This window comes from Gekko japonicus, unplaced genomic scaffold, assembly GCF_001447785.1.
Source record: "Gekko japonicus isolate JY-2015 unplaced genomic scaffold, Gekko_japonicus_V1.1 scaffold1288, whole genome shotgun sequence".
NCBI classification, from domain to species: Eukaryota; Metazoa; Chordata; class Lepidosauria; order Squamata; family Gekkonidae; genus Gekko; species Gekko japonicus.
Genome location: NW_015163127.1, coordinates 438,654 through 450,949, shown reverse-complemented (window position 1 = coordinate 450,949; position 12,296 = coordinate 438,654). Strand labels below are relative to the sequence as shown.

Below are 12,296 nucleotides of genomic sequence, written 5' to 3'. Positions count from 1 at the left end.
TACCATACCCTGCAAACACATGAACGTACATTTAGACAAACACGAGGAATTAGCTTGTGTGTTTGTGCAGGGAATGGAAAAGAGGGATCTTTTAACCAAAGAGATGACTGTGAGTCCAAGAATGGGTGATAAAAACCAGGTCTGAGGATTAAGTTCCAGGCTTTAAAGGAGGGGAAAGCTCAGTGATTTCAGTCAAGGGGGGGGGGGGGGCAAAAAGGGAACCAACCATAAGGCTGGGGAAGCTGGCTTGGATTCAGATTAGGTCAGCTAAAGCCTGTTGGGCAAAGGCTGGGTAGTGGTTTGATGGCCTCCCTGATTCTGTGACTGAATTACCTGAGCAGCAAGCCTGATTAACAAAGCACCTGGCTAGAGGATGGCTTATGGCCCTGGGCTCACTTGTGATTGGGTTTCCAGGGGACTCTGCATTGTAAGGCAGTTTCCTGGATGGTCCTAGAAAGACAATTATGGTCCAAAAAACATGGCCTGAATTTTGATGAGTCTTCAGTAGCCAAAGAATAGAACTATTATCAAGGGAGTTTTCAGACCCTCCTCCCCCACGGGGAATCTGCTGACTTCCCTGCAAGTCAGATTTTCTGTGGCCTGCAGCCCAGTCTCAATTTTTCATTTTTATTATCAAACACGGATTCCCTCCCACAATCTCAAGACAGCATAGGAAGTCATGAAGGCAACCCCAAAACATGGCTCCCGACTCAGGGCTGCTCTTGGTCTTACACCAGATAGAGTGAATGGGCTGAGATGCAAAAAACAGAAGTTCAGAGAAAAGGAGGTTGCAGTAGTCAAAGTAAGACATGAACAGAGCATGAACCAGAAATTTGGGCAGGGAGCTGGAAGAAACAGCCATATTTTTGCAGTGTTTTAAAGGCAGTAGTGATAAGATTTGGTGACAGATTGAGTGGGGCAAAAGAGAGATATAACCACCGCTATTTTACAGAATGGATGGTAATGCTGTTTAGGGAGACACAAAGAGGCTTGGGAGGAAAGATGGCGAAATTCAGGGGTCGTTTCGTAGAAAAAGAGCTAGGGGAACTCATTAGCATAACTCATTAGCATATGCCACACCCCCTGACATCACCGGAAGTGTGTCATAAGGCCACACCCCCTGACATCACCGGAAGTGTGTCATAAGGCCACACACCCCGCCCCCAACAGTCCTGGTCGCTGCCGCCAGCCTTCGCAGCTCCACTGCAGAGCCCCATGAGGGGCCCGGCGGTGGACCTGCAAGGCCGGCGGGAGTGCAAGGAAGCCCCACCAAGGCCCTCCCTGGCCCCAGGCAGGCAGGGGAGGGGAGAGGCAGGGAGGAAGCAACTTACCTTCCCTCTTCTCCTGCCTCCTCCTGGCTGAATGAGGGCCGGAAGCAGGGCGGCCGGAAGCAGGGGGCGGGGCTTCGTCATGTGCCCCGCCCCCCCGTACCTCACCCGGGGGGACTGCGATCCCCCCCCCGAAATGACCTCTGGCGAAATTCAGTCTTGGGCGTATTAAGCTTGAGATGATGAAATATCATGACAGGCAACTAGAGACTGGAGTTTAAATGTAAGAAGAAAATTCAAGGGTTGAGAAGTAGAGCTGGGTATATCTATAAAGGTAATTCTTAAAGCCATGCATGGAAAATCTTCCATTCTAAAGCAATGAGCACAGTCAACTAAGTGAAAGCACACCTTACAATTAGCTGAATGTATCCCTCGTTTTTAGACATGAGCAGCAGCACAAAGCTTAAGAACGGATTAGTCCTGCATACAATGCCTGGGGGGGGGGGTTTTAAAAGTCACTGTGCAGAAACACTGGAGATCCTTGAATACATGTGCCCAATCGCACTTTGTGCTTCTGGATCCATTTACCCTGATTAACATCTGCCTCTGGAGATCAAAGCACTCACACACTTATAACCCAGTGATTAAAGTGTGTTACTTGTGTGCTTTAGATTCTAAGTCTGTTCTTCCAAAACCAGACATGTTTCCCCTCTAAAACACTAGTTCAGCAACTACCGGTGTAAGTATACCTGAAGCTGGGGGGAGGAAAAAGTAACAATGGCCGCACACATAATAAATATTCGACTTTCAATGCATTTTCCACCGAGATTTTGCCAGTTCACACAGTAAAATCCAGTTGGAAAGTGCACTGAAAGTGCATTAAAAGTGGATTATTTAGTGTGTGTGATCACAGCCTGTATTGTGCTTTTTCCTACCAAGGAAGAAGTACTGGAATTAACATAAAACCAGTTTCCACATGCATCTGACTAAGTGGAATCTAGCCTTGAGAAGGTTATGCCACAATAAATTTATTGGGCTGGTTCTTACGTTATCTTGGTGGTATAGAAGCCCCTAGAGTGCCACTTCTTCACTCACCACTGGGTAATATGAAAAGTCCAGGATCACAGGGGAAGAGCCCATGCTGCAGCTCCTGCCAATGCCAGTGTCCCAAAACCACAGCAGAGTTTATCCCATATGATCCTGGGATCCTCATGTACACAACAAATGCATGAAGGAGCTGCTGTGGTTCCTACACCAATATAACATGAGAACCCGGTCTTTATTTTTAAGATGCCAAATTACTCCTGTTCTTGCACAAAAGTGCAGTCCTCTGGGGAAGGGGGAGTTGGAATGCATAATCACAATGACAAAAAAACCTCAACCCAATCTCAAAACACAAGATTTTTTTTAATCAAAATTTTTAAAAATGAAATCAAGGTGCTTGATCTAACCTGCTCTCACACATAATCTACAACTGCATTTAGGGATTAAAGACATCAACAAAAATAATCCCACTACTTCATATTACAGTGCCAAACAGTGGTCACCATCAGGCTGACTCTCTGCACTTGCACAAACATATAAGACTTTCATGGAAACCCTAAAAAAGCTTCCATCTTATACAGAATGAGACCAACCTGTCTATTGAGTCCGGGAACTGTTAATGTTCTTAAACAGAAGATAGCAGCGATGTAATTTGGGACCTGCTGTATGCAATTCAGGTTCTCCAAAAATAAGAACTCACATCAACATGGGCTGAAGAAATCAGGGAACAAACCCCTTTCTTAAAAATAATCCTGACATTAAGTACAGCAGAGTGATTGAAGTATGTATCTAGTGCATGACAGAAATTCCCAAATATGCCCCCATCAAACCAAAAATGTTTCCCCAAAAATGCCTTGCTATAAACCAACAGCCAACCCAGCTGGTTCTACAAAATAGTGACATTCTCTCTCATCTAGAAACAACAGTTTTCACAACATCAGCATTCCCAGAAGTGATTTCCCATGTCCTGTTTCTCTAAAAACTCTTAACGATCTTTCCTTTACTTCACAGATACCAGCATACACACTCATAGGCCTTCCAATGCTTAGCATAAAAAGTAACAGCAAGGTATGAAATGGAGCACCAGACTGAATTGGAAGATCCTCACTTCAACTTTTACTTATTTCATTTATACTCCATATTCCTCCCCAGTGGGGGCCCAAAGTAGTCAACAACGGTCACCTCTCCTCCATTTGATCCTCACAAGAACCCTATAAAGTAGATTATGCTGAGAGTGTGCGAGTGGTCTAGTCACACAACAAACTTCCACAGCAGAGTGGATTCGAACCTAAATCTCCTGAATTCTAGTCCAGCACTCTAGCTTAGAGGTGTCAAACATACGGCCCACACCCAGCCCATCCAATGCTGTTATCTGGCCTGCGAGCAACTGATTACCTTTATTGCCAGTTTTTAGAAGCTGTGCATTATGTCCCTGTATACTGTCCCAGTGCTAATGAGTAAGGGGCAGTGGAAGTAGGAGGGTGGGTATCAGGTAGATATTTTGAGGAAATACTGTAAGCATGTTAATGTTTTAAGCATGTTTGTATTTTGAGTAAAAAAAAATATTGTTAATTGGGTTTGCCTGTGGCCTCTATAAAGTTTAACTCTCCAGTACCCGGCATTACATTTTTATAGCACACATGGCCCAGCCGACAAAGTGACATTTATGCAGGATCTGGCCCTCGTTACAAATGAGTTTGAAACCTCTGTTCTGTCCACTACTCCACTCTGGAAATCACTTCTGCGATCTTAATAAAAAACACCACTGGTATTCTGATAAAGGGAATTTCCATATGCTTTATAGGGGAACTGGAATGTGGTGTGCCTCAGGGGGCAGTGCTTTCCCCGATGTTGTTTCACATCTACATGCGCCCCCTCGCCCAGATTGCCAGGAGGTATGGGCTGGGTTGTCATCAGTATGCAGATGACACCCAGCTCTATCTGATGTTGGGTGGCCGGTCGGGCTCCGACCCAGAAGATCTGAACCGGGGATTACAGGCCGTGGCTGGGTGGCTCAGGCTGAGCCGGTTGAAATTAAACCCAGCAAAGACGGAGGTCCTGTGCCTGAACCGGAACGATTCGGGGTTGGGGATCCCGCTCCCGACCCTCGATGGGGGGCCTTTGGTGCCAGCGTCGGGGGTTAGGAGTTTGGGAGTGCTCCTGGATCCCTCCTTAACTATGGAGGCCCAGGTAGCAGCCACTGCCAGATCTGCTTTTTATCATCTGAGGCAGGTTCGGCAGTTGGCCCCCTTCCTCGACCGTGACGACCTGGCTACAGTGATCCATGCGACAGTCACCTCAAGGTTAGACTACTGTAACGTTCTCTACATGGGGCTGCCTTTGTCGCAGATTCGGAAGCTGCAGCTAGTGCAGAATGCGGCGGCCAGGCTGTTGATGGGTCTCCCCAAGAGGGAGCACATCCGGCCTGGGCTGAAGGCGCTGCACTGGCTGCCAATAGCATACTGAATCCGCTTCAAAGTGCTGGTACTTACCTTTAAAGCCCTACATGGCCAGGGTCCGACCTACCTGAGGGACCGCCTTTCCCCACATATACCCCCAAGAGTACTTCGGTTGGGGACCCAACATCGCCTGGGAATCCCAGGCCCCCGGGAGGTAAAGCTTGCTGCGACCAGGGACAGATCCTTCTCAGTGGTGGCCCCCACCTGGTGGAACTGAACCATCTACTGGACAGTGATACCCTAACGGGGAGGATCGAAGATGCCATCAGAACCAGAACCACTTAAGACCATCTCGTTTATAGGAAGCACTTTATTATTGTTATTATTTACGATTTTACTGTTTTATCTGGTTTTATGGATGGGCTTATGCCCCTTGTAAGCCGCCCTGAGCCCGCTTGCGGGGAGGGCGGGGTAAAAATGCCTAAATAAATAAATATTTATGGTTCCAGGGTTAAGACCTAGCACTGAAGGTACATCTTGCGGTGGAGTCCCGACACCTTCCCACTCCGGAATCCCCTTCTAATCCGCTCAGTTGCCTTCATGTCTTCCCACTGCAGCACTTTCTTCCTTAAGCCTCTCTCTCAAAGCAGCCTTTCGAATCCTCTTCGCCCCCGGACCTGTCAATTAGATTTTGGTCCAGAAGGGGAAACGGGAGAGGGGGGGGGAGGCTTACCCATCTATTCGCGGGTAGGCATCCCTACCTGTTACCAGTCCTTTAGATACGGCAGACTACAGACCTTTAAAAATTCAGGCAGTATTTCTCCCTCTAGCCATTAAACCCTCTTCCCTTCCAAGCTCCTTTTTTCTTACCGGCGGGCAGGAGACCAGGCCCCGAGGCGGCAGAGGGAGGAGGAGGCGGCGGCGGCGCAGGGGCTTGGCTCACTGGGATGAAGGGGACAGTGAAATTAAACTCCGTAGCCGAGGAAGAGAAGAGCAAGTTGGTGCCACTGGCGCCCGACGACGCACCGCTAGCCACGGAGGCCTTCGGGGCAGCCATCACTGCGGCGCGTCCACGTCTCCCTGCTGGCCTCCCAGTCAGCACCGACCTTTCCTGTTCCGCCCGCAATCCTGCCCTGTTCCAAGATGGCGCGGTTGGAGCCCACGCCCTCCTCCCCCCTTTCCCGCCAGCCCGAGCCCGCGCTGAGGAGGAGAGAAGTGAGGTGAAGGGAGGACAGAACTCGGCTCGGCCTGGCCGCACCGGCGCGATCTTCTCCAGCAGTCCGCTTCGCGGCCTGCTCCATTGCCTAGCGGTGTGACGCTTGGGAGCCGAGCTTTCCACACCTTGAGTGCCCTGACCTGGAGCCTTAGACGAACCGAAGGATGCCGTGTGTGGCCGACTGGCTGAACTGCCCTCTTAGTATCGTGCAGGGCATCTTCGGTGAGGGGGGTAATAAAAATCAGCACACAGGGCAGGCAGGCAGGCAGGCAGGGCGGGCGGACAAGGAACGATGGCATGCTAGCACTACCGAGGGGAGGGGGAGGCCGGAGAAAGCCCGATAAGTTAAAGGTTGTGAGGGGAAGGAGTGGATAGGGGGGGAAAGAAGGAGAGCTAAGAGTTGGGCTGGGGCCATTAAAAGGAAGGAGGAAGAAGTCGGCGAAGTATGCGCGTTGCGTGCGTTGAAAGGGTTTAAGGCGGGGGAGAGACAAGGGCGGGACTGGGTGAAGCAGAACTTTTGCCAGGCGCTAATTTGCGCTCATGGCCTCTTCAAAACAGAGGAAAGCACCACCCGCCCGGGTCTTGGGAGCGGGGAGGAGAATGGTGGGACCGGGGTTAAATTCAGAGTTTCTGTGGGATCCTTTTTCTAAATTCAGGGGCTCCCAACCCAGGAAGCTGAGTGGTAGTGAGAAGAGAGTCTCTCTGAGGATGTGCAGACTGCCTTCTCTTTACTCCCACCCTCTGGTGGGAAAAAAATAGGCCTTCCAGTCAGAGGTTGTGTCTTCCAGATAGTCGCCTGCGCCAGTATGACTACATTTATAAGTTAATTGCTAGGAGGTAAGCATTATGCGAGGGCATGATAGAAGAGTGGGGGGGGGGGGTGTCTGTGTCTAGGTAGGCACCGGCAGACAGTTCATCACTTCTGGCTTATGTTTGTCTCTGTCTGTACAGGTTTCAAGTGCTGGGGTAAACCTCTTTTGTACCTACAACTGGAACATTTTTCTGCCCATATATATTTAAACTTTCCTACTAACTGGCAAAATCAAAGTAATCATTTCAGGTAGACAGTATTAATTTAGCAAGACAAGTTGGAGGCTAAAAAAGTATGTCATGAAATAGAAAGGAAAAATCAGTTGAAAATATATTTGTCCCATGCATGTAGTATTTCCTTTTAAATCTTTATTCTTTGTGACAGGATATAACTCTAGGAGTGTATACTGACTAGTAAGTCTGGAAACTTACAATATAGAGAAACTAGATCTGTGTCAGGTACTAACTATATGGAGACATGTAGGATTTCAGTAAAAATGCAAACTCAAGAGTCTTAATTCTGGATACATACTTTGAATTTAAGATGTTAAAAGTTCTCTAATGAGATATGCCGCTACTGGTTTCCATGGGTGTGGGTCTTTCACAATGCTTGTTCTCCTCTCACTGCAAAGTCTTGTTAAATGCAAACCAAAAGTTTGACTGAATGGGATACATAGCAGAATGGGATTAATGTTATGATACCAGAGAAGTAGCGATAGAAGTTGTTGGGACAGGTTAAATGTTAGACCTGTGAGCCAAAAATGGAGAGTACATGCTATGCATCCAATTACAGAGGGGAAAAGTAACAATTCCACTGTGTAAGGATGTTTTCATACAATTCAGCAATTGAAACAACTGTTTTTCCCTCAACCAAGTTGCCCCTTTTTGGTTTGGTTTGACAATATAGTATATAGAAGTGTTGCAATCTGCAGCGGATGCTGAGTAATACTAGAGTGGAAAGATAATTACTACATCAGTTGTTTGAGAACAAAATAATCCAAATTCCTGTGATAGTGAAAAATACAAAAAGTAGGATAATGGAACAAGGAATGCAAACAATATTATGTTTGAAAATATATTTTTAACATAAGGTAGGCTTCATAAAAGGGATTCCCCCCCCCCCAGTTTCTCAGAGTGCATCTAGACTTCAAACTAAAAATGTAGAATTGCATGTGCAGGAGCTAATTGGAAGTGATGGAATATTTTTGAATGGACAAATTTTGCTAGACTCTTCATATACATAAATTATAGGTATTTCTAAACGATCATCTGGTTTCTTGGATTATTGCAGAAATTGTTTTATCCAGGCTATACATTGGAATACATTGTGGCTGAAAAGTTACAAATTTGAGTCTATTTTATTTGGCATTTTTTCTTACTTTTTTTTAAATAATTTAAATTTTAATCGTATACCAAATACCATCGGTTAATCAATTTCAGATATTGTAGTTGGAGTGGCAGAAATTTAATATATCTTGTGGTAAAGGCACACATTGAGTCCCAGTCCTGTTCCATTGAAGACATCATACAGTCCGAATCCCATTTCTTCATTGGGCATTTTTTCTTACTAACATTTTTCTAGACTAGATTTTAATCGTATACATTCTGCTTCCATACAAACTAGAATCTGTTTAGAATATTACTGATATGTAAATTACAGAAATTGAGCCTGATGCCAAAGGAGAACAGTCCTCAAATGGCAAAAGTGTTAAACGCAAACAAGGCTTCAGTTTTCCTTCACTGCATGCAGTAGATGGAGATCAGAAACAGAAACATGGATTGAACTGAGTTAAATCTCTTGGTATCTTTTGACGGGACACCATTAGAAACATACAACAAAGCCTTATCTGAAATCCAGAGGCTCAGCTGATTCATAATGAGTGTGTATTAGGTTTGCATGCTCCCTCCTATTTTTCTTCGCAAACTATATAAACACATGCTTTGTAGTTGTGAGGATAAAATGTGGAAGAGAGAAGCACGTATGCCCTTCTGACAATCTTTGAGGAAAGGTGGAATAAAAATGTGATAGGTAAAGTGGTTATATCAGAGTATAGAATGTACTCATATAATTCTGTTTTGTTTGGGTGGTTTCCAGTTCAAAATAATCCAGATCCTGAATGGGAAGGAAAAGTAACTGAATATTTCAGAGAGAAGCTAAAAGAAAATATTGCAACAAACTGGGTAAGTATGTTTTTGTCAGGATTCCTCAAGGATTGGCTTTGCTTTGGTGAAAAAATTCTAGATTTTCATTTGGGGCTTCTTGCGTTTACAGAACCTATTGATTGATCTGAAGGAGGCTCCTGTAGTGGAAATGTATGCACATGAAAGCTTATACCCAAACTTTGTTGGTCTTAAATGTGCCACTGGATTCGAACTTTGTTCTATACGATAATGTGTTTGATTATGTATTACGGAAGAGTTTAATGTTTTCACTAACTTGATATCCAGATATGCAGCTAGTCCTGTTATGACTGTATGAGACAGTTTCTTTTTGTTTACTACCAATTTATTTTCTAATTGAAACTTTTTCCTACCTGTCACATGGCAGAAACTAAGATGCATGTGAGTTTGCAACATTATCTCTCAAGGATTGGGTATCTTTCCAGTTTTCATAATAATAATGATAATGCACTAAATTATGTTTAGGCTTAATATGCAATACTTGCTTTCCTGTACTTCATTCTTCCCCAAACTTATGGCAATTTTACATCTCTGCATACAGATTTTCTTAGTTCAATGGGTGTAGAAATGCAAACAGGGAGTTTTCATAGTCTTGATGCAGAGGTAGTATAGTGCTCTTCTTACTTAATTGTATTGGCAGCAGTTGTGTCCTAGCCTCTGATCAAGTATGTGCAGTTACATATCAGTTGGCTTCATATGTACAGTAAGCTTGGTGAGTTTCTAATGTTAGGGGTTGCAATATTGGTCTGTGGATTAATGATGGTGCATATAATATTTTCTATGTTGTAGTAAGTCTATCAGAAATGTCTTTAGTAGTCTTTCTTCTACAGGATAGCTAAAGAGTATATTTACCTATGGAGAAATGTTATGTATGTTCAGGATGAGAGCATATCATAGGAATAGGCAAAAGCAAACAGAAAGCTAGAAATGCATATGGGAGGAGAATAAGTATATCACTGACAGCTATTTCTAATCTGTAATTTCATTGCCCTAGATGTCAGTAGTGGGTAAAACTCCTGTATTAATCTTAGAAAGGTTTGTTATTGGAATGACTTGCATGAACATCAGAGTTCTTTGGGAAATAAACCCTCAACCCAAAGAACATAAAATAAAATGTGATTATCACTTAACATAAATAATCCTGATGATTTAGAGATTAGCAGTTAAACATTGCAATAGATGGAATACAAGAAAACAAATATGTTGTGGGCCTAAAAATTGTATTTGCTCCGATTTTTTAAAAAAACAAGAAATTGATAGGTAATTTGCCTTTTTTAATGATCCAGCAATTTTTTTTGGACTGATCCCCTGTGAATGAAACCTGTTTTAAATTGTGATTTTATTAGGTTTACGGTTATGTTGAAGAGCATGGAACTTTGTTTTTTGTCTCATGTAAGACTGATAATCATTGAATTTATTTTCTGCAGGTACCTTCATTGAATGATGTCCCTCTGCATTATTTGAAACCCAATAGCTTAGTAAAATTTCGCTGCATGATTCAAGATATGTTTGATCCTGAATTTTATATGAGTATCTATGAAACAGTTGACACACATACTAAATCACGTGTAAGTACTGAAATTCTGATCTGTACTGCTGCCTTTCTGTGTGGTTTTTTGTTCTTAGTCCACATTTTGCAGAGATTCATAGATTTTGACTAGGTTTACTAACCAGCCATTTCCTAAAGTCACCACCAGTCCCTTCTTTCATCTCTTTGTATGCCAGGGGACAGTGAAAGAGGGGGAAAGTGTCTTCTTTTCTGTTTAACTTTTTCAGAAGCAAAGGAAGTTGCTCTGCTGCTGTCTAATCCCCTAGGAAATGAAACAAGATCCACTCATCTTCCAGCATATACAGAACATAAGTAGCTAATCTCTACTGTCGTCTTGGTTTTAGAAATCAAAGACATGGACAAAGGTGCAATGGGCCTGAGCCATGTGTAGGGAATATCCTATGCAAAATCTTCTCCTCTTCCCCCTTTCCACCTGAGGAAAGATACACAAGGAAAAAAAGTTAAGATCCAACCCCAGATCTAAGGAGCCCTGTAGCTGATGACAGGGGAAAGAAGCAATAGTGATGCCTTACCTTGGAATAAGGAGAAAGATAGAGGGAAAGACCTGAACTCTTCAAAAGGTACAGACCAGATCCACCATTCTTTTACAAGAAATGCCTATAAATCTTAAAGATGAAGAGAGCTGTTATCCGAGAAGAGAACTTGGAGCCCAACTCTTGGATCACAAGGATTGATGGTGGAACTGGTGGGGTAGCTGGGCTAAACTTTAAAACCTTATGCTGCCTCAGCTGCATGTCCCAGAGCTGACTGAATTTAGGGTAATTACGTCTCCTCTACTACACTGGGGAAAGACACTGTTGATGAACTGTTGAGCAAATAATTGGAGACATATATTTTTTTTTTCAACTATGATACCTATATCAGTTCTCTCTATGCTGCAGTGAGGTCAGGGCATTGTAGTCCTGATCAATGGCATTTGTTATTCCTTCCAATTGGCCTACAATACGTTTGTACTGTATAGATGCACAGGGTCTTTATTCTTTATCTCCTTTAAGAAACTATTATTTATTTGTCATATTATTTCTTATTATTTGTCATATTTATATCCCACCCTCCCCGCGAGCAGGCTCAGGGCGGCTTACATTACATGGCACAATGTACCAAGTGCATATAAAACAATTAAAACCATTTAAAACTGTCAAACCAATTTACAATTAAAGTGCTCACAGTGTCATTAAGTCAAGATGGCGTACCATAAGTATGGCACCCAAGTACCTGGCTCAGCAGTCTCCCAACATATCAAGATAATATGGCTCACTTTTCAACTGCGACCAGCCCAACGGCCCCAATGTTAGTAGTGGGCATTGATAGTAATAGTGGGCGTGTTGATGCATTGAAAAACTACTAGGACTTGCTGTCAGCTTGAACCTGGCTAAGTAATATCAGGAGATAAGTGGCTTTTTTCTGGTGAAGTTAATATAATTGGCCTGATTTCTTTATTGTATACTGAGATAGGCATTTTCCCCTCCACTGGAAACAATGGGAGGTGGGCATCTTCTTCTGGGGCTCATAGAATTGAACCCACTCATCCAATCTTTTTGAAACTTGGGGGGGGGGGTGTTTGAGGAGAGGCACCAGCACCTATGCTGCAAATTAGTGCCTCTACCTCAAAAAACAACCCCACCAGATACCCCCGGATTGATTCTCCATTACAGCCTATGTGGCCCATTGACTCTAATAAGAACATAAGAGATGCCAATGTTGGATCAGGCCAAAGGCCCATCCAGTCCAACACTCTGTATCACACAGTGGCCAGAAATACCAGTGCCATCAGGAGGTCCACCAGTGGGGCCAGGACATTAGAAGCC

At 44.0% G+C, this 12,296-nt stretch overlaps 2 protein-coding genes across 3 annotated transcripts in view; one reads left to right on the top strand and one right to left on the bottom strand.

Moving 5' to 3' along the window:
* Positions 1 to 5,806, bottom strand: part of SEC23IP (SEC23 interacting protein) — a 45,234-nt gene extending 39,428 nt beyond the window's left edge. For both annotated transcript variants that reach the window (XM_015406920.1, XM_015406922.1), the window contains exon 1: positions 5,582 to 5,806. In XM_015406920.1, coding sequence (XP_015262406.1) covers positions 5,582 to 5,768 — 187 coding nt within the window. In that variant the 5' untranslated portion in view covers positions 5,769 to 5,806. The remainder of the gene's footprint in view (positions 1 to 5,581) is intronic.
* Positions 5,807 to 5,917: 111 nt separating this feature from the next.
* Positions 5,918 to 12,296, top strand: part of MCMBP (minichromosome maintenance complex binding protein) — a 34,003-nt gene continuing 27,624 nt past the window's right edge. The window contains exons 1-3 of the mRNA XM_015406919.1: positions 5,918 to 6,149; positions 8,833 to 8,918; positions 10,346 to 10,486. Of these exons, the coding sequence (XP_015262405.1) occupies positions 6,092 to 6,149; positions 8,833 to 8,918; positions 10,346 to 10,486 (285 nt within the window). The 5' untranslated portion in view covers positions 5,918 to 6,091. The remainder of the gene's footprint in view (positions 6,150 to 8,832; positions 8,919 to 10,345; positions 10,487 to 12,296) is intronic.